We start from the raw sequence: 22676 nt of genomic DNA, 5'->3' as shown, positions 1-22676 counted from the left end.
ATGCATAAATAATGTGGACTGAAACAAACAGAAACCAAATTACAGAAATGATCGTGAAATAATGTTTGTTATCCTTTATTGGTCACTGTAGATACAACAACTCCACATTCTTTAGGGGGAATAATACAGGTATATGTACTTTGATCCTTCATAAATCTTTAGTATCAACAATTGTTTTCAAAATAAATGTTTGTTAATGTCACTTATGGTGAATTTAAGAAACAAGGTTACCAAACCAAAGCAGGGGGGATATAATTATACACACATTGTCATTACTTAAAAATGTATTTTCTTTTCCAATTTTTTTATTTAGTATTTTTATTACCTTTTTGTTTTTTGTTTGACATGACAAAAACAGCCATAAACCAAAACTCCAAATGATCTCTAAAAGTATTTTTTAAATGTGCATTAGACAAGTTGTCTACGTGTCAATACGGTGGAGGTTTTGTGTGCGCCCATATGTAGTTATAGTATGGTTATTTATAAATAAATACTGCTAATTTCTACAAGTTTTACACCACTCAACAGAAATTTTATTTCCAATTCAGCAAATGATTAACTGTCTTCAAAAGAGTGTATTCATATACATTATGCAAAGAAATGCTACTGATGATAAGAGAATAATTAATTTTACAAAGCAACAGTCTCTAGGATCCTTCATTTGGCTCAGAGAATGAGACTACATTCACTGTTGAAACAATCAGTTTTAAATAAATACATAATGCATCACAGCAAGCAGCCAAGTTTGTAATTTTTCATCAACATAGTGCATACAACATCAAATCTGATAACAGTGACAACTGTCAATAACTATAATGATAATGGCAAGATTGAGCAGAAGCAATATAATTTACAATCAGTGCATGCTCTAAGCATTATGACATTCATGTCCTCCCCTTTTGCTTATACTCTATGTCATGTGACACTGGGTGACAATGCACTCCTGATACAGCGAAGAATAAAATAAACTGCCTTTGTAAACAGTTTTGCAACAACAGATGAAACACGAAGGGACATTAAATTATTTAACATTATATTTTGGCACTGAATTTTCATTACATAAATAATGAAAATATATAACCTCCCACCACCATGTATAATTGTATACTGCATATGAGGCTTTTATATATAATTTTGTATATATACCAACCTCAGGCATTATTAAGTCAAGTATTTACATTCAATTTGTGTGTGTGTGTGTGTGTGTGTGTGTGTGTGTGTGTGTGTGTGTGTGTGTTTCACAAAGAGAGAGAAACCAAGTGAGGAAGAGAATAAACAATGGTGTTGATTTGACACTCCTTCTCATTTTGGAAATTTTGAATAATTCTTCCCCTTCTACTGTAACACATTGTGAAATGTACCACGAGCCACTACGAATAATTAAAAAAACATTCAGTGAGAACTGAATGCTCATAACTGTAACTTTTGATAGTTACAAATAAAGTATTGCCAAGTTCTCTAACATTTCGGCTCCATAATAATTTAATTCAAAAAATAAATAAATACATTTTCCTTCACCTTTTTTCACCTTAGTCCTCCCAGAATGTTGGTTGTTCTTTGTTATCAATTCCCTACCCTTCATAAGGCACCAGTCCTAGCGATACAGTTTGACCGTGAAGAAGGACCCACGTTTGGCAGACCAGTGAATAAGTGACTCAAATCAAAATAAAACACTACAATTTGATAAACCAGAGGTACAGTGATCGTTATATCAACCAAAATGAATGATAAAAGGGGAGCGAGGCCTTATGTTTCTAAGGAATTTGTCTTCGTAAAGAATTCAATCTTTCTCTGGTTTTCAAATCTTACCAATACATTGTCTCCTTTAAATGGATACTTCATACTCCCGTGTATCCTGCTGGAAGAGTAAGACATAAATCCCTGATAATCAGTTCAGACTCCTCATGTTGGATAAAAACACCTACACAAATTAGTCCAAAGTCTCATTATAAATCACAGTATAGATTTGATCGTTTTACTTACCCCTGCCTCATAAAGAGGGTTGTTGAAGTCAGACTCGACTGTAATGGGACTGTAGGAGTGTGTGTGGGACAGAGACTTCCAGAAGAGGGGCTTCCATTCTAGTCTGCATATGCTGTGAGCGAGAAAAGGAATTATACATTATTCTGAAAGGAGGTGAAGAAAAGTCAAATCATTCTATCAAATCAATAGAAGCCTACTTAATAACAAGCTCCCTAAATGTACTCACTTTGTATAGTACATGTAAATCCCTCCAATCAAGAGGATCACCAGGATGATTGGCAGAATTATTGCTAAAGCAATGTTCTCACTCAGGATCTGATGGGACGGCTCAAATGGCACTGACACTGTGAAACAGCCAAACAATCGTCACAACACCAGGGTACGAAATAATCCCTTTTTCTTCTGTTTTATTAACTGTCAAAGAGGTAAGAAAATGGCTGACTAATCTGGAGAAACGCTCACACATTTGCATTAGATGTTTACTATTGAAAAACGCTAGACTTTAATCCCTACATTTGAGAGCTCACAAATTGGAGAAGAGTAAAGAAATCACCTTGTAATTTGTGATCATCCAAAAGATCATCATATGCCACTGTGTGATATGAAGAAAAGAGAAAGAGAGGTGAAACGGATGATTATAAATTCTACCCACAGTGCAGACTGGGAATATTTAAAGCCTCCATCTAAATAATATTAAAATATTACAAAATTATAGAGAACATAACATGAATATATAACATATGATTGCCCTACAATATTTTTTACAAGATGTGACACTGATAACAATGGCAACAAAAAATAAACTTTAGGATCTAGACCTACTTTCTGTTACTGAAAGCACAATACCGTCATAATAAAAATAAACGTTCAAATAAAGGTTGGGGGAGACAATGAACCTTCACCTTTGCAGAAGGGCGGAGGGCTGTTCCACTGAGAGGGATGGCCGGGCACGCAGCTGATAATGACCTCGCCGATAAGTTCGTAGCCCTCGTAACAGAAGAAACGGAGAGTTTCTCCGGCCTGATAGCTGTGCTTGTACAACGTTTGGTAACCGTTGTCGGGGACACCGGGGTTTGGGCACGGGTCGTATTTCACTGCACAGAGCGCACAAAAACACACACACACACGTCTGGCATTAGCAGATCACTCCTGAACGCGTGGCCGCCAGTAAGCGTCGTAGACGAAAGGCACTCACAGACACACTTTGGGCCGCGGTCGCTCCATTTGGGGGTGCCGGTGTCCCGCCCGTGGCAGGAGATTTGGCTGGGACCCTCCAGTTGGTAACCCTGGTTACAAGAGAAACGCACGACCGTTCCGACTGCAAAACCCGTCTCGGGGCGCACAGAGCGCGCTCCGTTGACCACCTCTCCTGGGTCGGGACACTGCTGGACTGCGGGGGGTCGGGGGACAAAGTGGGACAGCGTTTCACACAATGGCTCCATTGGAGAAACTGTACAGTTAACAAGCGCGTCATGGTGGAGTCAATATCTCAAGGCTTGTCTCACCTTTGACACACGTGGGTGGGCTGCTGCTCCAGGAGAGGTCCCACTGGCAGGTGATGATGTCGGAGCCACTGATGTCATATCCTGGTTGGCACTGATAGGTCAGCACACTGCCCCTCACGGGGGACGAGTGGGACGAGCTGATCCAGCCGAAGTCGATTTGAGGGAGAGTCGGGCAGGTGTCGTTTGGCTCGACCTCTGCAGCGCACAGACAGGGAGAAGCAAAATTAATGTTCATTATCAGCTCTTTAGCAATGACAGCCCTCACACGTCCTGGGACACGCCCTAAAGAGCACACGTCCTGGGATACGCCCTAAAGAGCCCGCTATTCTTCACATTAAGCCTAAAGGCTGTGACTTGAGCGGTGAACTTACCTCGGTAATGAATGAGGAATCCCTGACTCAGGATGAAGCTGGAATCATCCGGATCGCTCTGAAACTGAATGGTGACTTCGGACCCGCCGGACACAACCTGGAAACGCTCTCTGGATCCCATGTATTGTGCGATCACATGGGACATGAGGTCGCGCCCGTCGAAAACCGTCAGCACGTCAGTGTGGCGGATGTTTAAACTTAAGAAGGAAAGATAAGAGTAACAGAGGGAAATTTCACTTCAGGCAGGTTCCGTTTTTTTCTTTAGACGAGCGGTCCACCCACTTGATGCACTCGGTGCAGGAGACGCAGAGGATTATATAAAATCAACAGTGTGGATCTTATAACTTACATTGTGGGCATATTTATAGAATGATATTTCTGGGTCATCGAAATACAACTTTAATAAAGTCTATTAAAGACAATGATATTGCAAATGTGTCCGAGTGACTAAATGAATGTGAAAACGAATCATGTACTTATCTCACCAACCTATTTTCAGCTTTCCATTAAGATGCTATTAATTCAGGTCATTATTACTGTGTGTAAGTGTGGAATCTCTCCGGCTCAGTGAAAATTTGATACCAGCGATTAAAAAAAAATCTGATAGGTGAAGGGATTGTGTTACTATTTTATCAGGACCACTGTGTCTTTGCTAAGAACTGAACTTAGTCAGTTAACTTGGCAACACTCACATCTGGACGTCCAGCTCGATGCGTTTCTCTTCGTTGCCATGGATCTGCCACACACAGTCCAGCCCCTTGGAGTAGCTCTGGGGCCAATCAGGAGACAGGATGGTCCCCGATGGCTCAGTCAACTCTCCTCCACACAGAGCTTGCAGAAGCAGGAGACATGAGAGAAAGTGAGGCGAGGACGTGAATTTGGAGACACAGCATGATGAGCATAAAGTAACAGACACTTCATCACCGTGTGTATACAAATAAATACCAACCAGCATATGGCTTATAGAACTGCTCTCCGTGAGTTGAAAAAACAGCACCTGTGTTTTCAGCCAGTGACTCATTGCGAGGTCTCGGTTCTATATCGGCCACAGTCTCTCAGTCTCACTATTAACAGCTTCCAGCGAGTTTGACAGGTGACACAGTCATCTCAAAACAAAACTGTCAGAATATTAACGAAAAACGTTCGGCCGTCTCACTTCATGTCGAAACTTACCAAACTGAATGTTTTAGAAATCTGGATATCTAAATCTGACCAAAGACATAAAAAAGCGCCCGATTTCCGTAATTTATTCAAAAGCCGACCCAAACTCGACCCCCGAAACGTACCTCTGCACACGGGCTCGCTGTCATTCCAGTGAGGGTTGCTGGGGTCGACACACTCAATCGTCCCGGAGCCTTGCTCCATGACAAAGCCGGGAGAGCAGGTGAAGGCAACCGTGGTTCCCAGCTGATACGTGATGTCGCTGCTGCTGAAATTCCCATGAGGGATGAAGGGCTCCCAGCAGTGTTCATCATCAAAAGCTGAAAGAAGATAAATTAGGACACAGTGTGTCCATGCCAAGCAGAGAAAAAGTGTCCCACTATTCCTTAGATCTTTTAGAGTTGCCTTCTCCTATTGGGTTTATTGCTTGACAAAAAGGCTTGAGCTTCTTCAAAGACTAAAATAAATGCCACTGAAGCGTGGGCAGAGGGTAAACAAACGCTGCAAGTGGCTCATTAGGTCATTAGGGACATCTCTAACACAACAATTCAACGAGAAGAAAGCCTTGGTTTTATAGACTGCCCATTGAACCCCATTTCAATACTGAAATAATATTTTAGGGAGAATACTGACACACTATTCAATATTATACAAAAACTAGCTCTGAAGGATGTACATCGACACACCGTCGTTGTGTTTTTGTAAGTAGTAAATATTAAGGCTGATCCACGCAAAGCCTCTCCGCTCACCCTCGTATCGCAGCGCCAGAAGCAGAGGGATGGAGGAAGAATCGGCCGTGAGCTCCAAGTACAGCGTTGAGCTTTCGCTCAGCAGCCCGCGTTCAGGGACGTCGTCCAGGTCCGAGTCAAAGAGCGGCTGGGACAGGGAACTGTTTCCACTGCGCACAATCAACCTGAGAGGAACAAACCACAGAGATCGCTGACGTAAGCTCCTGAACAGAGGGACATGTCCTGATCAGCGTCTGAATAAGTGTATTGCAGAGTAAAGGCAATCAACAACAGCCAGCATCTCCCACTGGAGTGTAGTATTGTAGTATTTTCTGATGCTTTAATGAACGTTTTCATTGAATTAGAAGATAGAAGTTTGTCAGATAAACAAAGAAAACTTTTCTAAACAGTTCTAAACTCAAGTCAGAGAAGCTGATGAAATACACAAAGTAGTGGCAAGCACACACTTACTTGTCATCATCCTCATCCAGTGCAATCCTCTCAAAGTGTAGGTGGAGTCTGTGTCCCTCCTTGGCTTCTATTAACCAGTGGCAGCTCAGGTTATTTCCATTGCTGTGGTTGCCGACAGAAGGAGGCGGAGGAGACAGTATCCGGCCAACTGTTGCATTACGGACCCATCCTCCGCAAGACACAGCTGAGGCAAAGAACGATATCCCACACATCGGTTTACACAATCCACAACCTCAAAATTCACTCCGTGACCAAAGACCCGTTTAATTTACCGACCGACGCATTGTGGCTCCGCAGTGCTCCAGTGGGGTTGCGTTGTGTTGACACAAGTAGCCACCTCGTGGCCGCGGACCTGGAAGCCCGGGTCGCAGTGGAAGTGTGCCTGACCTCCGGGATGGATGTCTGTCACCGTCACCCCGCCGCCCACGGGGGACAGGGGAAACGGGCAAGACAGCAGAAAGGCTGTTGATGTGAACAAAACAGAGCGACAATTAGATTAACGCAAAGTTGAGGTCCCCCCCCCCGAAAAAAAGGGTTCTGTGCAACCGGATCATACATTTCTAGTACGTCTGACTCGACCTTCACCTCTCGCGTCACCGTCATGATCGTGAGATTGTCAAAGGTCCTGACTGTCCTTTAGCTTGAGTTTAATCCCCACAACCTTCCTCTGTTGCTTACTTAGATCCTTTTAAATGTTGCACATTCAACATTGTCGCCTACGATACGGAACTCAGTGCTCCTTGACCAAACGCGAACACTAATATCGCAGTTAAAGACTTTCGAAGGTCACTTTCACAGCACATCTGCAATGCTGCTATGCTTAAAAATATGCAAGAATGCAGGTTTTAATTCTGAGCTTTATGCATAGAGGAAACGTTCATTTACCTTGGTAGTGGAGGCTGAACACGCCGTGGTTGCTCGGTTGGAGACTGCGATAGTGAATGCACACCTGATTGGTCGTACTGCGAATCACCTGACCCTCTCTCATCAGGGTCTCATTGGCTAAGAGCTCCGGTGCCGAGCCTCCGTGCCCCATGATTGTCAGAGACTCTTTCTTAGAAAGGTTTACCTTCCTCACCTACCGGGAAAAAAAGAAGAAATACTGTTCTGGCATTTTATTTTTACATTTCGTTTTTGGAATTAACTTGCCAGACAATTTCAGCAACAAAGGATGTAATGACATATACCTATGTGTCTTCTGAAGTGTGTGTGTCTTGGCCAGAACTAACTGACATTCCACTTGTGCCTCATGAGCTTAAACTTTATACATTGCAGCTGACTGACCTTGTTGTTGCTGCATTATTACAATAAGAAACTTACTGCACACCACTGTGAGAGCTGTTTCATTTTCTTTCTATATAGACAGGTAGAGATGATGTCCCTCTTCACATTGCACCAGCAAAAAGTAAAAATGTAATTGAAAAAAGTGATATATTTTAAGAGCTGAGTGTGGATTCATAGGATAGAATGCACATTACCTGAATTTCCACACCATAACCTGCGTACACAGTAATGCTGTAGGTGCATTCCAGAGGGGAGAAGGATGAGGATACGGTTGCAGGATCTGGTGACTCGACAACATCCTCCATTGCTGACAAAGTTGCATTGCATTGTACTGTGGAAAGAGGGAAATTACAGGTGTCAATATGTACAAGTAATGCTTTATAAATTCACTCCATCCTGGAAAGCTTTAAAAAAAACGTCCGTTTTTTACAGCAACAGTAAAAAAAATTGAGTTAAAGCAGTTTAAGAATTTTGATCGAGTACTTTTCTGAGCAATCGGAGATCACACATACACTGTCATAGGAAGTTTGTCTTACCAAATAATATTCAACTGGTTGTGTAATGTGGGCCAATCCCTTAGACTGGATATTGAGGAGAATAACTATTTCATTTGAGGAAAATGTCAAGTATGATTAAATAAACAATATTCGTCCATAATATCCACACATTGTTGTGTATATGTATAGTCACAATAAAAAATAAACCGTGAACTACAGCATGACTGCATGTTTCATCTGAGACGAAGTAGCGTGTTTCTGCCTCGTATTGTTGCAACACGACCTGAGGCCAACAACAATACCAACCTGACATATCACCACAAAGTGGCCACATGCAGTTGTTAGTAACAGTACACCAACGGGTGGGAAAAAGGAAAAGTAATTCCTACAGTGAGCTCTGCCTTCTGTGGGGCTTTGCTGTATTGGATTGCCGTGCATTCAATACCTGAATGAAACTGCTTCTATGCTTTGGTTGAATCTAATTTTTGATCATCCCTTTAATACAAATGGCAGGAGAGGATTTGGCTGACAATGAACAGAAAAAATGATATTAAGTAGTTTAGCTGATTGTGTTAACTGAACATGTACACAAGAACACAATTAAAGGAAAAATATTAAGCTTAATATTAAGCTAATTATGTGCCAGCAATCGGTTAGTTACGTGTAAAGACAGGAAACAGTTGGAAACAGCATATATTATCCTTATATGCCATCCATCCATCCATTGTCAAACCGCTTATCCTGCACACAGGGTCGCGGGGGGGCTGGAGTCCATCCCAGCCAACTTCGGGCTTATATGATAAACATATATTTTAACTTGCTACTTTGAGCCTGTTTCATAGGGGGCTGAATTGATAATTCGTAACAAAACACAATGAAACGCACACAAGCGCACACACACAAACACAACTTGCTGATAATGAATCCGGCCTGACATTTCTAAAAACCACATCTGGTGTAAATAAGCTGATCTACAGTCTAAGTGCTAAATGAAACTTCCTCTGCTCTCATTCGCAGCAGGTGCAGGTGTCTTTCTTTATTCCATGAGCAGAATGAGCAGCAGCTGTAATTCACCTGCAGTGAGCTCCGCACGGTGATGTTGTTTCACTCGCTCCAATTCCGACATGGGTGCCATTCTGCTCCTCACCACTCCCGATTAGTATTCTGGTCATGGTGGACTGACTTATCAAATGAATGCTTCTCCTCTCATGCATTGACATGGCAGCAATAATGCTGACACGAGTTTTCATGGGTTCCCTTGGTTGCTCTGTTCAGTCAATAAGTTGTGTTCTTACTGGCTGATTAGGTTTAATTTGTAGGTTGTTATAATATCTAAAACACAAAGAGTTTCTATTGCCTTTTTTTTGGGTTCTACAACTTTTCATTCGACACTCTGAATTAAGAAAACACCGATAGCAAATGTGAAGCGTGACAACTTGAATGCCGAATGTATCACATGTTGGTAAACCAAGGTGATTTCATGCTTTGGGTTAGTGAGTGAGATAGAGGAGAAGAGATGCTTTCATTGACTACTTTCAACAGGAAAGAAGGAGAGCACCTCATTTTCAGCACAATTCAGTTTATACTCTCAGTTTCTGAAATTGCCAGAAATGTTTCCATGCCGACAACAAGCGGTGCAAAGAAGGATCTAAAATCAATTATAGATAGTGAATATGTTACATAATGCCATTTCACATTATTTGAAGGTAGCTCCATTGACTACATATCTGTATTATAAATGAGAGTCAAGTCAGTAAAGTTGGGTTAGGTAGCAGTGTTGCAATTTTCTAATAATGAAAAGTACACGTTCAGCTCGTTCTTTACCAGTAACTCACATTGTACAGTCACCACCTGTTCATGTATTATCATCAATATATAATGATTTTCATGTTACCTTGTCAGTCAAGAGCTGAGTCTTAACGGGAGCAAAAAGGATAAATCTGAGCAGCTCGAAAGCAACTGGTGAAATTCTGAATTATTTGCTCAAGCATCTTACAATCCAACAGACTTCCATAAACGTCACAGATTCAGAGGAAGCCCTTGGGGGGGTGGGGTGGGGGCATACCTGGCATGTGCATTGTGGTTATGGTGGTCGTGGTAATCAGGGTGGTGGTTGTCTCCTCCTCTACGGGCAGCGAGGACATGGCATTTCTGGATCCTTTCCGGCTGGCAGCAGAAGAGGAGCTCAAAGCTGTTGTGAGGAGCCCCGGTGACATGACGGTTGCTGTCGAGTCGGTCTGCCCGAGCCCAGGAACAGCCTGGGTCGGGTTGGTGGTGGTACCTGCAGAGTCCGAAAGTCCATTTCAGTGTTTCCTTTTCAATGGTTAGTGACCTGAACTGTTCTTCAGGTGCATTAGGCCCAAAAAGCGGTGGTGGCCTGTATAAATGTACCTGTGCTTGCCGGAGCGTCTCCTAAGTATTCTTTGCTCTGCAGGGCAGCGTGGATCAGATCACCCAGTGGGTAAGAGTCTGGGGTTGATGTCGGCGGTGTATCAGGCTCAGGAGTCACAAAGCTCATACCTGAAACAGGAAAACTGCTTTTGTTATTTCTGGTAACTAGGAATGAAAACATGTATATTTAGTAGACAATGGCAAGCAAACACAGAAGATATATATTTTAAAACGTAGAGGTAAATAAACAAAGTCTGCATTGGTCAATGTTTGTGGTTGAACAACAAAGGGACATACTTATACAAAAAATAAACATACGGTACCTGAAACTAGGTGGAGCATGGTGACAGAAAGCACTACAGCAAGGCGTTTGAACCCCATGGCTTTGGAGAAGGTAAAGAAGGCAGATAGATTAGCAAGCTGTTATGTAATGCAATTACAACAATTATTATCATTCAGTCGCTATTACTTCATTATAATGAATGCAGGAAATAATCAATGCTGACTTAAGTGCTATTTAGGACAACATTATCTGTCATATCATTTGAAACACTCGCATTTCAGTTAGACTGCAGAGCTGATGTTTACACCACGCAGGCCGCAATTACTAATATAATGTTATCACTGCGATGTGATTCCGTAGAGGCTCAGCACATTCAATCTGGTAAATGTGTATTAAATTCATACAACGAAAGAGCGAAAATGTAAAAGAAGCCATTTTCACAGAATCGCACACGGTGTGAGGTTAAATATTCATGCTTTCCGCTCTGCATTTTCTCGCACAAATGTGCAATAACAGACCCGAAAATGCGCTATTCCAAAATTCACCCGAGAAGAAAACCCTCAGCGCAGGTAGCCTCCAAACCGTATTCCATTTATCAACCTGTTAGCGACAATGTGTCAAAAAACACCTCCGCTGTTATTCGAGGCGTTTCCTCGGTAAAAAAAAAAACCCTGGCGTGTGACAAAACGATGGGGCCATACGAGGCAGAATCGCTCGCACATCCCCGGCCCTCTTTGTGCGAAGGACGATTTTTTTTTTTTGTGGCATCAGTCATCAATACTGTGAGACCAACAACCATCTGAGCGCCCCTGAAAGGTTACCTTTATCTTTCACACTGCCTCCTGTCCTCCTCTCCTCGGACTGAATCCTGTTGCTTTAGGCCCCGGGAACACGTCGGGGTTAGCGCTGGTGAGATGCCCCTATAGCTGGCTGCCGTGTGGTTGACGCATTCGGCTGTGATGTGAGGGCATTTGCGTTGGAGCTGTGGCTGTGCCCTAGCGGTGGCAGGTGGTAAGTGCAGCGGCGGCGGCGCGCGGGCGCGCGAGCTCCACATTTAGTCTGTGAGCGCTGGAGGAGCTGTCCCCCAGCACGGTGCTGAAGTGTGCCCGACACGGCGCGGCTCGGTGCATCAAGGTAATCGGAGCGACGCGAGTCGGTCGCTGCACGCAAGCGGGTAAATACTGTATGTTTGCTCGGTTAAGGGCGTGCATGTGCCGTGTGCATGGCGAATCCCACAGTGCAGTGGACGTTCGCTCTAAGATGGAATGCGGACATTAAATATGAGCCAGCTGAGCTGTGGGGGCCGGCGCAGTGCAAAAAAAAAGAAAAAAAAGAATGCTGGAGCGATTGAAATAACAAGCGATGCAAGTCCACAAATGATGGATTCAGCTTGCGTAACTGTGCAGCAGATTGTAGCGACACAACGCATGTAATTGTTGCAACCCCAAATGTCATCGCCAGAATAAACATACTAGGAAAGAGCCCCCCCTCTCTTAATACGCACAAGTGCCGTTCACACACATGTTCTTTGAGGGTAACAGTTGTCGCACGAGGTCCGAATATTAATACGGTCTTATTAATTGGTTATTTGCGGGCAGGCGTGAAGCAGGGGTTTTAAAGGGTAGTTCAATCGTCACTATTTAAACGATGATGAAATGCAAATACCGGGATAACCATATGACTGTTGCCTTATTTTGACGGTTAATACCTTATTCTTCAGTTTCTATTTGAAATCATCTTTATAGTATGCTCGGACAGCCAAGTCATTTTGCAGCCCCATAAAGAGCCTAAAAAGTTATGAGGCTCCTCCAAACCCACGGCCTGTTGACCGGTTTGGAGTGAGTCCCAGAAGCTCCTGTTTCTTCTGCCCGCAGTGTAATGAGGTGCGTTTTCATCGGTAGGGCGCCTTATTGCGTGGGAGGGCCGCCAACTGACCCCGGGGCCACGCACCTGCCTGAAGCCTTTGCTCGGCGTTGGTGGAATCCCCACTCAGAGATTAAGAGAAGTTCTGAAAATTAGAATATACCATTGTCACGCCAACGCTTGCTTTTCTCTCAACTCTCTGTTTCATATATGAAACTCGTTTTCATCTCTCTGAATTATAATGTTTTATAATTATAATGTTTTTAATTGATAATAATGTTTATAATATATTATTTTTCTAATCGGAACAAAGCTATTGATCCCACTCAGGTCAACCACAAGAAAAAGAAAAAACAGCAAAAACGTGTATTTTTTACGAAGAAAAAAAAGATTCTGAACAAAAGCAGGTTACCTTTTCCGGTTAACCATATTCTCTCCTCTATTAGGTTTTGCATTTATTACATAAACCATTGTCGATTCCTCCTTTCACACGTGGAGCCCTCTTCAAATCACACATCTGGTCAGAGTGTGATCAGAGTTTTCCCAATATGTATGTTATAATGATGAGAATCAAAACTGTCAAGTTGCTAAGCTTTAGACTAACGACAGAACAAACGTACATACATGTTCTCCTTTATGCAATGCTAGAATGCAATAAAAATAGTTATTCCTCGGTATCTCACTATGATACGCTTTATATTATATTAGACGTAATTTACATTCTTAGGGAGCAACTTCACAGGACTGACGGGTGATTTCATTTCCTGCTTGTAAATCTTTAGCTGCCTCCGCAGCTACTTTGCTCGCTCGCTCCATACATAATCCCACAAAGTCAGTGACTCAACTCAACCAAGGGTCAGTGGCTCTGTGATTATCCTAACGGATTCACGGATATCCAAGATCATGCTTGGATAGGCCTCGGCTCCCTGTGACCCTGAAGGGGATTGAATCCAGGAAAGTCCATTCCCTTTGGGCTGTGATGCTTTGCCAACAGAGCCTTACGTCTCACAGTGATCTGTTCAATTTAGAAAATCCCTGTTTTGGATTGTAGAAGTGAACTCTTCTAAAAACAATGAGTCTAAACCAGTAACAATCTATTTTTTAAGGTTTTAATTAAGGTTTGAACACATTTCATAGCACTTTGAGATATTACACCCATGCATTACCATAATCTCTCCATCTGTTTTCTATTTCAGTTTATTTTTGTCTCACCAGTTCAAAGGATGCACTGGTCAATGAACACACTGCTGTTGCCTCCATACATTGAGCTGGGCGTCCATTCTCTCAGTGGACTCTTGTGGACATTCCTGCTCCTCTTTCTGTGGCACTGTTATCGAATGGGCTCCGACCTGCCCATGCCAGGCCACGCACACGGGGGAAAGCTCAAGTCAGGCTCCAGGCGGTCCATGATGACCCGGGGCGGTAGCTGTGCTGGAACTAAATCCAGCGCACGGTCAAAGCTTTTGAGAAGTGATCAAATTACTCCCTTTATTTCCATGGAAACAGAGGAGGATGAGGAACAGGGACAGGGCTACCTCGCCCCGGTGCTGAGTCATGCCTTGTTCCCTGGCCAGGCATCTGCAGAAGCCAAGAAACGGTATGAAGCACTGCAAGAGTACGCCAAGCGCTACAGTTGGGTGGGCATGGGCCGCATTCATAAAGGCCTCCGTGAGCAGGTACCCGCTTATTCCATGCAGGCCATATACATGCATACACCATTACCAGTAAATGTGATGTTCATCTGATGTATTTAATCATTTAATACAGTTCCACTGTGGTCAAAGGTTTATTTTCCTTATACAAAGTAGTTTAACACCTCATCTGGACACTACTTTGGTCCAAGGGTAAATAATTAGGGAATGAATTATTGAGGATGAATAATTCCAGCTTTTCCCCATTTAGGTCAGACTGAACGATCTCTCTGCCATACAGAAGCCTCATCTCTTCTTCTTGCCTGACGTCCCGAGTGTTCCTTTCTTTCCCCGAGATGCTCATCGACATGACATTGAGGTTTTGGAGGCAAACTACTCTGTTATCTTTGCTGAATTCAAGGCTGTGTACCAGAGAGGCATCGACTCAAAACAAGGCTGGACCAGTCTGGGACCAAAGGTGCACAGAGTCTTTCAAGCCTACCACGAGTAAAGGGACAGTGCAAAAAACGCTTCTCTATAAAAACCTTCACTATATGAAAAGTAGCGTGAAGTTGATAAAATACAACAGTATACTCATTTGTTTTTTTTCAAGTTTCTAAATCACTTCCATATACATAGACTGTTTAACATCAAGAGATCTCCAGTTTGTGCTGGCCAGTAGTGTCCCCTGTTTCTCCATTAAAGACTCTAATTCAATATTTTTCATTGTGATGTGGGTGTCTCATCTAAGACACGAGTAGTTGTAAATCATTGTGTGTTTCAGGGCCATGCAGTGTTCCCTTTGTACAGTGCAGGTGTCTCTGTGGCAGCAAACTGTCGCTCCTGTCCGCGCACCTACCGGACGCTTCTCTGTCTACGCACGTTCATAAGCAGCAACTCATTGGGATCTGCTGGATTTTGGCTGTTGGGGCCAGGAGCCACGTTGGGGAGCTCATACGGACCCACTAATACGCGCCTACGTTGTCACCTTGGTGAGTAAAAGGATCGGCAACACAGGCATACAATGCAGTTTGTCACACATAGAAAACCTGACAAAACAAACTAAAAACTGTACTGTTTTTTTTTAATATGCATTAGGAGGAACAACAGCAAGGGAACAATTCTCTGAGCAGATGTGATGGCTAGTATCAGGGAAAACATTGTGGTTAATCCGCATTTATCTATTACATCGGCTTAGTGGAGAATATCAAAGAAAGGAAGAAAAATACTAAACTAAACTATTACATAATGTGGGTCAGTGTTGAGGTTAATTTCTTAGATCATTTTGCACTGTGATCCGTCTGTCTATAACCCGCACTGTTTTAAATACAGGCAGGAACTCGGCTTTATTGGCTTAGTGAAACCAAAGTATCTAAATGACAACAGCATTTAGAAAAATCACTTTTGCAGGTCTGCAGACCCCCCCCCTGTGTGAGCTGGTGGTGGGAGGGGAGCCTCAGTGCTGGTCAGAAGGACACTGCCTCCTGGTTGATGATTCGTTCCTCCACACCGTCTCCCACAAGGGTTAGTGAATAACATACTGTTTTGAAACATTTAAAAAATATATTTTACTGTAATTTATTTTTTGTATCTTAGTTATGAACAAGCAAACAAATGTACAATGCGTGATCATTGTGAATACAACAAGTAGCAACTTCTTATTTTATTTCACGAGTTGTTTCAAGCAGTTCAACATTTACCTAAAGTTGTATACATGTCTACTTTTAAAGGGCCTTCAGAAGCTGGACCGCGTGTCATTTTGAGTGTGGACCTCTGGCATCCAAACGTGGCTGCAGCAGAGAGACAAGCTTTGGACTTCATGTTCAGCCCTGACCTCTGAATTTGTTCATGCCAATAATACACAACATGCCGGCATGCCTTACCTTAGCCCTGCTTGTTGTGGGTCATCTATCTCTATTTCCAGTTGATGAATCACTGTGTGAATCGGCCTTAAGAATTACACAGAATTTGTGTAAAAAATTACACACGCTATTGTGTGGATTGGTATAATACCACTAGAGTGCATAATGCCACTAGAGCGCATTATGCCACGAGAGCGGATTATTATGGACAATATTAGACTTATATCCGTTACGATAATAAATGCTAGACAGTTTGGCTGCAGACTACAAGCTGACATCACTTATAAGCACAAACATATCTAAACTACAAAAGTCTGGTGTTAAAAAAAATCATATCTTGATATAATACACTGTAATTGTGAATATTATTTGCATGTGAAGCCAGTTTGTCCTGAATGCTGGAGTTTGTTTTAAGCAGCTGATGCATGTGCACGAGCGCCTGGGATCAGCCAGGATGATTTATTTTGAAATAAAGTAAGATAAGCTCAACCAAAATACTGTGAAAACATGAAAATCATATACATTACTTTTGAATGCCAAATATATACAAACCTTTGCATACTGTGATGATTCTTTATCTTCTTATTACCTCTATATATGCTTGTATTTTTGTGTGTGTGAATATTTTTGTTAATTCTGTTTTGCTTGGAATCCAAAAAACAAATAAAGAACAGATGAATCAGTATTGGCTCAGTGTAGGGAATAAAAGGGTAATATAGTAATACGTGTGTGTGTGTGTGTGTGTGTGTGTGTGTGTGTGTGTGATACACTACATATGTGTCAGGGCTGGTTGCTTTGTAGGGGCCTCAAATAATGCAATACAAATTTATCTTTAGCTAATAATTTCTATTCAAGAATATTGTTCTTTTATTAGAGAAAAATATTCAGACTATTTGGCTTGTTAAAAGATATAATAAAATAAAATGTAACATCATTCATACGGAAATGGCAAGAAAATTGTCCGTTCAATTGTTTGGGGGATAATAAAACATGTAGGGAATGTGTCTTTACAGAATCAAATATCATTCTAAGAACACATTCTGGTTCATTAAGCTCTTTTTATCTGTTCGAAGGAGAGTTACGTTTTTCAGTCACTAGATGAGAATTAGAGTAGTGATTTTGTCTCATCTGCCATCTGTTCATCTATGTTAAGGATTACAGCGACTGGACTAATCCACCACATAGTAACAGATTATTCCTCTAATTCTTCATATGTAGTTGTATGTACTTTGATTCAATGTACGATTTGTTCAACACTTTATTCTAGTGACATGGGTCAAGAAAAATCCAGTAGAGTAAAGACTATTGGCTTCCAAAATGTAGTTGAGAGGAGGTACAAAGTACCAACAAATAGAAGTATGGAGGTCTGCTTTCACACTTTAGTGAGACAGAAGCACGCGAGGTGAAGAAGTGGCAGCAGAGGACACTTATCCACGCTGAGATCATGTTCTCCAGGGGTCACTGGGTGAAGCTCCTGCCCCACTAGAGGCGTAGCCAAACGGTAATTTCAGGAGGTCAGTGCTAATTCATATCGTCCTTTGGATCCAATTAAATCCCAAGAGCAGCATGATGGAGCAGCTGTTGTCATTTTAAACACCCAATAAACAAGCACGTCCGAGAGACGTCGGCCTTCAGGCAATTGAATTCATTCAATTTGTTTACCGATAATATGTGCATCAATTTGAACAGAAAAGGTCAAAGCGTCTTTACTTTTAAGTTTCAATTAATGAGGTCAACGTGATCGCGTGTGAGGCGGATGCCACATAAACAACAGGAAAAAAACAGTCAAATAGTTCATAAGAAGCAGGCTAAAGTCAGTGTAATTAAACACAAAGGAATCCACTCCATGCACAGTCAAACATTCCTCGTGTTGTCCTTATTTCTGCGACATCATCTTCACAAACTCTGTAAAGAGAATGGGCAAGCTATTGTATAGTTACACTCTTTAGTAGGTTTACAGCAAACTGAGAACAACAAATTCAGCTCCCTACATGTACTACTTTCAGCTCTGGCACTGAAAAAAAAATACAAATCTTTGAGAGAATCTCATGAATCTATGAAGGACAATCAAAAATGTATTATTTTAAGTGTAGATTCTTTTCATGGCATGTATGCAATTTGTCAGAGCAGTAAAATAACAGATCTCAAGTGTCTTTTGCTGAACCCATTTAACAGCACTTTCTTTTTTTCTATGACTAAATATTATTGATTCAATTTCTATTACTTCAATTCCTTTGTTAGACAGAGCAGCTCAGCGAACTCAACATTTAGAAAGCAGAGGATAATGCCAGGCTTTATAATCATTCTAAATCTGTTTGTGTGTGCATGAGGTTGTGTGTGCTTGTATCTCACCCTCAAAGTCAACTTTTCCATCTCCGTTGTTATCTGCTTCTCTGACAACTGCATCAATTTCGGTTTTACTAGTTTGTTCTCCAAGTAGCTTTATTATGGCCTGTCTTAGTTCATCAGACGTGATGGCACCGTCACCATCTAAATCAAACTGAAAAAAACAAACCAAAAAAGTTACAATACTTCAATTCAGACTTCTATTGCAAGCATGACTTAGTGTTTTGCCAGATTTAACTTTTTTCTAAAGTACGACGTCTGGCAGAGTCCTTTATTATCCACCACGGGGTGCCAAAGACCAAGAAGAGAGAATACGCATACAGCACTCACCTCTCGAAATGCGTCTTTAAGTTCCTTCACGCCAATCATCCCTGCAGTTTCAGCCAAGAGCTTGGGGCTCATTAGGTCCACAAAATCCTCAAAGTCCACCCGTCCCCCCACTGTGATGAGACAAATGAGGTAAATTAACTTATGAATAACTATAAGCAGGAATTGGTGGGAGAAGCAAGTTTGAGTGCTATGACACCATTCGGAATCCCACAAAACAGTGCATGCTTTTGGATCATTCACATAGTTCGTTTCACTCTGCTGCACCCGGGAAAACAATTCTGACCATATACGCAAGAACATTATTGGCCCTTCCTTTAGCCATTAATCTTCTTAGTTTTAGATGACTTCCTTCAAAGCTCGGTGGAGTGGAATACTTCATGAATGTGCATCAAACTGTCAATGTTAAAAAACTGTCAATGTTAAAAAATAACGAAGATAATATCTGGGCTAAATAATCATTTAAGATTTAAGACTAAATAAGATTTCTGTGCACTGCCTTAAAATCTATGTGACCCAATAATTCATGTGACTATTCCTACCAGAAAGTGGTTGGCTAATTTTGAAAAAGAAAATGTAAATAAGTGTCTCAGGAGACCGATGTTAAGAATATTATGAAATACACATTTCCTGAAACAAACCAAATCGGCCCTTGAGATCAGTTCATCTGCCAAACATGACGAGCAGTAATAAAGCGTGCGTGGAGTATAAATTTGAGGACATTACTCACAATTCATGTTGATATTCTGACTGAGTTGTATGAGCTCCATTTCAGTCGGCATGTAGCCCATTGTCCTCATCAGGTTCCCCAAGTCCTTACAGGTTATGAAACCGTCCTTATCCTTATCAAACTCGACAAAAGCTTCACGTAACTCTGAGGAGCACAGTCACACGAACAATGAGATGCTGTGTGACAAGACATTTGAAAAAGTGAACAGTATTATGCAGCACTTAAACGCGTAAATCAGAAAGCATAAAAACTATCCAGAGAACAGATGTTACCTCCAATCTCCTCTTTCGTCAGCTCTCTTGTCTGGAAGACAATAATCAAATGTGTGAATCCGGAATGATTTTAGTATGTTTTATTTCCGACAAAATATACAACTAGTTTTATATCCACAATTATCTACATTGCGTCAGGGAGATACCTCCTAAAAGCAGCATGCATCAATATAAAGACATGTATTGCGTGTGAATTATAAACACTCTGTGTAATAAGCAAAAGAAAAACACCTGACATTTGCAGAATGACAATGCGTGCTGCGCCTAATTGTACCTTTGTTTAATTTGTCACACGGTTTCCCAGTTTTTCTGGTTTTCTGATCATAACATCATCCACATTATGTTATGTAATTTATTATTTACATTAAGTAAGGTGATCTGTTGAGCTTTACTGTCGTTGTCCATAGCTGGGATTTATGTTTCTGTGATAGTACAGACATACATTAAAAGAAGCGAGGAAACAATGTGCGGCCATACTTTGCAAATGAAGCGGATTCTTATCTCTGTACCCTCTGTCAATAGGTTGACATTAATCTCCAGACACGTTACTGTTTTTCTGCCTGTAACATGTAACATTCTTGTTGCTGGTGAAAATAAATGCAACCAAGTGCATCCAGTGTAAATATGTTTTCCTTTTCATTTTAAAGGTTGTGTTTTGATTGTCATTGTTTTTGCCTAATCTTAAAAAGTGTCCATAAGGATATTATTGAATAAGGCCCCTTTTACCATTATTCAGAAATAACGAAATAACTGGGTATTATTTGCTTTCTAATTGATCAAAAGATGATATTAAGATGTGTTTTCCTTGTAAAACACAAACAAAGATAATCATGATGTATAAATATATTTAATGAAATTTGAGAATCAGAAAGACATTCAGCTAAACGCTAAAATAACAAACAAGATAAAACTGTCGAACCATAAAATCATTTTTGACTTACGCGTCTTCTTGTTCCACCCCTGAGAAAGATGCAGGCTTGTTTATTACTCATGATGGCCGTCGTCGAGATTGTGGCTACTTGTGTTATTGAATTTCTTTTTTAAAAGATTATGTGTTGCTATATGATGCAGTTTCTTTTTTTCCTCTGCGAGCCTGTGCCTGTGCGTAAAGCGTAACCAGCAGTGGACTGCGTACGCCAGAGAGCAGAGATGGAGTCCCATATGGATTATCTCTGCAGCTTTGGTCCAGAACAGCAAGATAAGCTTAATGCTGTATATATGCACAATTTCATATGGAAAATCCAATATTGTTTCTATTTTTAATAAAGCTGTTTTTCTAACCATCAAGATAAAATGCATCCAAAAGTCATAAAGAAGAATATTTGTAATTTAATACTGGTCATTGCCCGGTTGGTCAATTGGTCAATACTGGTCATAATAAAATATCTATTTCACGTAAATGTGTATTTATTTTGAAAAAGGAAACCAATAGTTAAGGGTGGCCAGAGATTGGTAGAACATACATTTAATTTGAGAGGAAATGTTATTGTTGTGTAGATTTGTTTGACTCTTCATTCTGTCAAGTGGGGCAAGTTGAGTAAATGACTGTGTGGATAAAGCTGTGTATCCATTACCAACAAACAAAATGAAACAGATTACAACAGATGGGAATGTGAAGAGGGAAATACATCTATAATTAATAGGATTGAGAACCACATGCCTATGAAAGCAATGGCTATCATTGTATGTTGTCTACTAATCCCAGCAAAAAAACTGATTACTGACAGATGACCATTAAAATGCACTTGCAATACTTTTTACAGAACTCTTTTGTAAAACCCTTTTCAATGAAAGTGGCATCCCCTTCAGAGAAACATCACCCGTATGCTTGAAATATTCAAAGAGTGGAGCCTTTTCTAAGAAACAACGTCACAAATAATTCAGTAACGTGATGACATTTTAGAAATGTTGTGGAGTTGGCTTGTGTTTACTTGTAACCCTTCTAACCCTTTGATTAATGTATTTTAGTAAAGTGTTCCGGCAGTTTTTGTCCTCCATCTGTCTCCTTCCTCTTACAAATTATTTTTCAGACAAGATGTTGCGGTTTGTGACTTCCTCTTTTCTACGGTTTCTACCAACACGGGCTCTTCTATAGCAATGTAGGCTAATGGTTAATAGTACTCACATCTGTTATTTCGTTAGGCAGGTGTGATGTTATATTCCCGTTATACTATATTTAAACTTTAGTACAATAAGAAATTGTAATGGTTAAAACATTTTTAAAGGAGTAAAACTAAACACTGTAATAAGTTGTCTACTTTTTTGTTTAGTTTTAATTATTTGCAATATAAAAGAGCACTTTCATTTACATTATTTAAAACATGCCAGCAGATGTGTTTCCTCTTACCACGGCCATCGGTTATTTTTGCATGTCTCAGGTTTCACTTCCTAAATAACTCATTTTTCTTAAAGCTCCATGTTTCTCTGTATGTCTGTGGCTTCAAATGGTAGATATTCAAATACCGAAACCGTAAAAGTCTTAAATGCAGCTGCAGCAAATTCAAATATTCATGTAATGAATTTAGATGATCTCGCTCTCACTTCATTTGTGTAAACTCCAGAACAATAACCATCCAAATCTTTCACTAGCACTTTTGAAATTGCATTATTGGAACTGGTGTATTGCAGGACTTTGAGTGAGTTATGAAATGAATTTAATAAAAAAAAAAATATAGAGTTATATTTTGATTTTGTAAAAAATGAATGTGTATGATGTAATGGAGACAACACTATCTGAAAGAAATGAGATTTTCCCTTGTGAAGCATTTATTAAAAACATTCCATGACACTGAAAGCATCAGAAGCTCATGTCAGTTTCAACATGCACCTTGTTCTCAAAAGCTCTGCTGCTGCTGTTGGCAGCTGGATGTGAGTTTGTGTCAGTTGTTCTTGACAGAACAACTTCATGATTTGCGAGAAAATCTTTTTTAAAAGGGGTCCAATGGGAACAGTTGACACAGCGAGTGCGAGC

General features: G+C 40.9%; 3 protein-coding genes across 6 annotated transcripts; 1 reads left to right on the top strand and 2 right to left on the bottom strand.

Moving 5' to 3' along the window:
- Positions 1–48: 48 nt before the first annotated feature.
- sez6l2 (seizure related 6 homolog (mouse)-like 2) lies at positions 49–11692 on the bottom strand. 2 transcript variants are annotated; one of them, XM_040190231.2, is made up of 19 exons: positions 11496–11692; positions 10715–10774; positions 10392–10520; positions 10066–10281; positions 7698–7834; positions 7105–7297; positions 6496–6681; positions 6220–6403; positions 5770–5933; positions 5146–5340; positions 4552–4690; positions 3860–4056; positions 3489–3683; positions 3179–3373; positions 2886–3077; positions 2537–2575; positions 2210–2327; positions 1984–2095; positions 49–1858 (listed from the first exon to the last, which is right to left on the bottom strand). In XM_040190231.2, the coding sequence occupies exons 2-19, from the start codon at positions 10770–10772 to the stop codon at positions 1826–1828; spliced, it is 2682 nt and encodes an 893-aa protein (XP_040046165.2). In that variant the 5' UTR covers positions 10773–10774; positions 11496–11692; the 3' UTR covers positions 49–1825. The 2 variants fall into 2 exon arrangements, with proteins under 2 accessions (XP_040046165.2, XP_040046166.2); XM_040190232.2 differs by having other exon boundaries at positions 49–1855; positions 11496–11672.
- Positions 11682–16712, top strand: asphd1 (aspartate beta-hydroxylase domain containing 1). 2 transcript variants are annotated; one of them, XM_040190235.2, is made up of 6 exons: positions 11682–11808; positions 13734–14213; positions 14440–14646; positions 14953–15160; positions 15579–15692; positions 15899–16712. In XM_040190235.2, exons 2-6 carry the CDS (start codon positions 13761–13763, stop codon positions 16006–16008), a joined length of 1092 nt encoding a protein of 363 aa, XP_040046169.1. In that variant the 5' UTR covers positions 11682–11808; positions 13734–13760; the 3' UTR covers positions 16009–16712. The 2 variants fall into 2 exon arrangements, with proteins under 2 accessions (XP_040046169.1, XP_040046168.1); XM_040190234.2 differs by having other exon boundaries at positions 11740–11848.
- Positions 15733–20883, bottom strand: cabp5b (calcium binding protein 5b). 2 transcript variants are annotated; one of them, XM_040190239.2, is made up of 6 exons: positions 20647–20883; positions 19706–19736; positions 19434–19577; positions 18707–18816; positions 18383–18530; positions 15733–17935 (listed from the first exon to the last, which is right to left on the bottom strand). In XM_040190239.2, exons 1-6 carry the CDS (start codon positions 20695–20697, stop codon positions 17907–17909), a joined length of 513 nt encoding a protein of 170 aa, XP_040046173.1. In that variant the 5' UTR covers positions 20698–20883; the 3' UTR covers positions 15733–17906. The 2 variants fall into 2 exon arrangements, with proteins under 2 accessions (XP_040046173.1, XP_077940083.1); XM_078083957.1 differs by lacking the exon at positions 15733–17935 and having other exon boundaries at positions 18229–18530; positions 20647–20879.
- Positions 20884–22676: the final 1793 nt, after the last annotated feature.

This window comes from Gasterosteus aculeatus, chromosome 11, assembly GCF_964276395.1.
Source record: "Gasterosteus aculeatus chromosome 11, fGasAcu3.hap1.1, whole genome shotgun sequence".
NCBI classification, from domain to species: domain Eukaryota; kingdom Metazoa; phylum Chordata; class Actinopteri; order Perciformes; family Gasterosteidae; genus Gasterosteus; species Gasterosteus aculeatus.
This window is presented reverse-complemented; position numbering and strand designations above follow the sequence as displayed.

Coding starts and splice junctions, on each gene's coding strand:
- cabp5b (XM_078083957.1), bottom strand. CDS start 20,697: ATGAGTAATAAACAAGCCTGCATCTTTCTCAGGGGTGGAACAAGAAGA. Junction 19,737..20,646: donor GGGGTGGAACAAGAAGACGC/GTAAGTCAAAAA, acceptor ATTGTCTTCCAG/ACAAGAGAGCTGACGAAAGA. Junction 19,578..19,705: donor GACGAAAGAGGAGATTGGAG/GTAACATCTGTT, acceptor TGTGCTCCTCAG/AGTTACGTGAAGCTTTTGTC.
- asphd1 (XM_040190235.2), top strand. CDS start 13,761: ATGCACTGGTCAATGAACACACTGCTGTTGCCTCCATACATTGAGCTG. Junction 15,161..15,578: donor GCGCCTACGTTGTCACCTTG/GTGAGTAAAAGG, acceptor TCACTTTTGCAG/GTCTGCAGACCCCCCCCCTG. Junction 15,693..15,898: donor CCACACCGTCTCCCACAAGG/GTTAGTGAATAA, acceptor CTACTTTTAAAG/GGCCTTCAGAAGCTGGACCG.
- sez6l2 (XM_040190231.2), bottom strand. CDS start 10,772: ATGGGGTTCAAACGCCTTGCTGTAGTGCTTTCTGTCACCATGCTCCAC. Junction 10,282..10,391: donor AGACGCTCCGGCAAGCACAG/GTACATTTATAC, acceptor CGGACTCTGCAG/GTACCACCACCAACCCGACC. Junction 4,057..4,551: donor ATCGAGCTGGACGTCCAGAT/GTGAGTGTTGCC, acceptor TTCCTTCTTAAG/TTTAAACATCCGCCACACTG.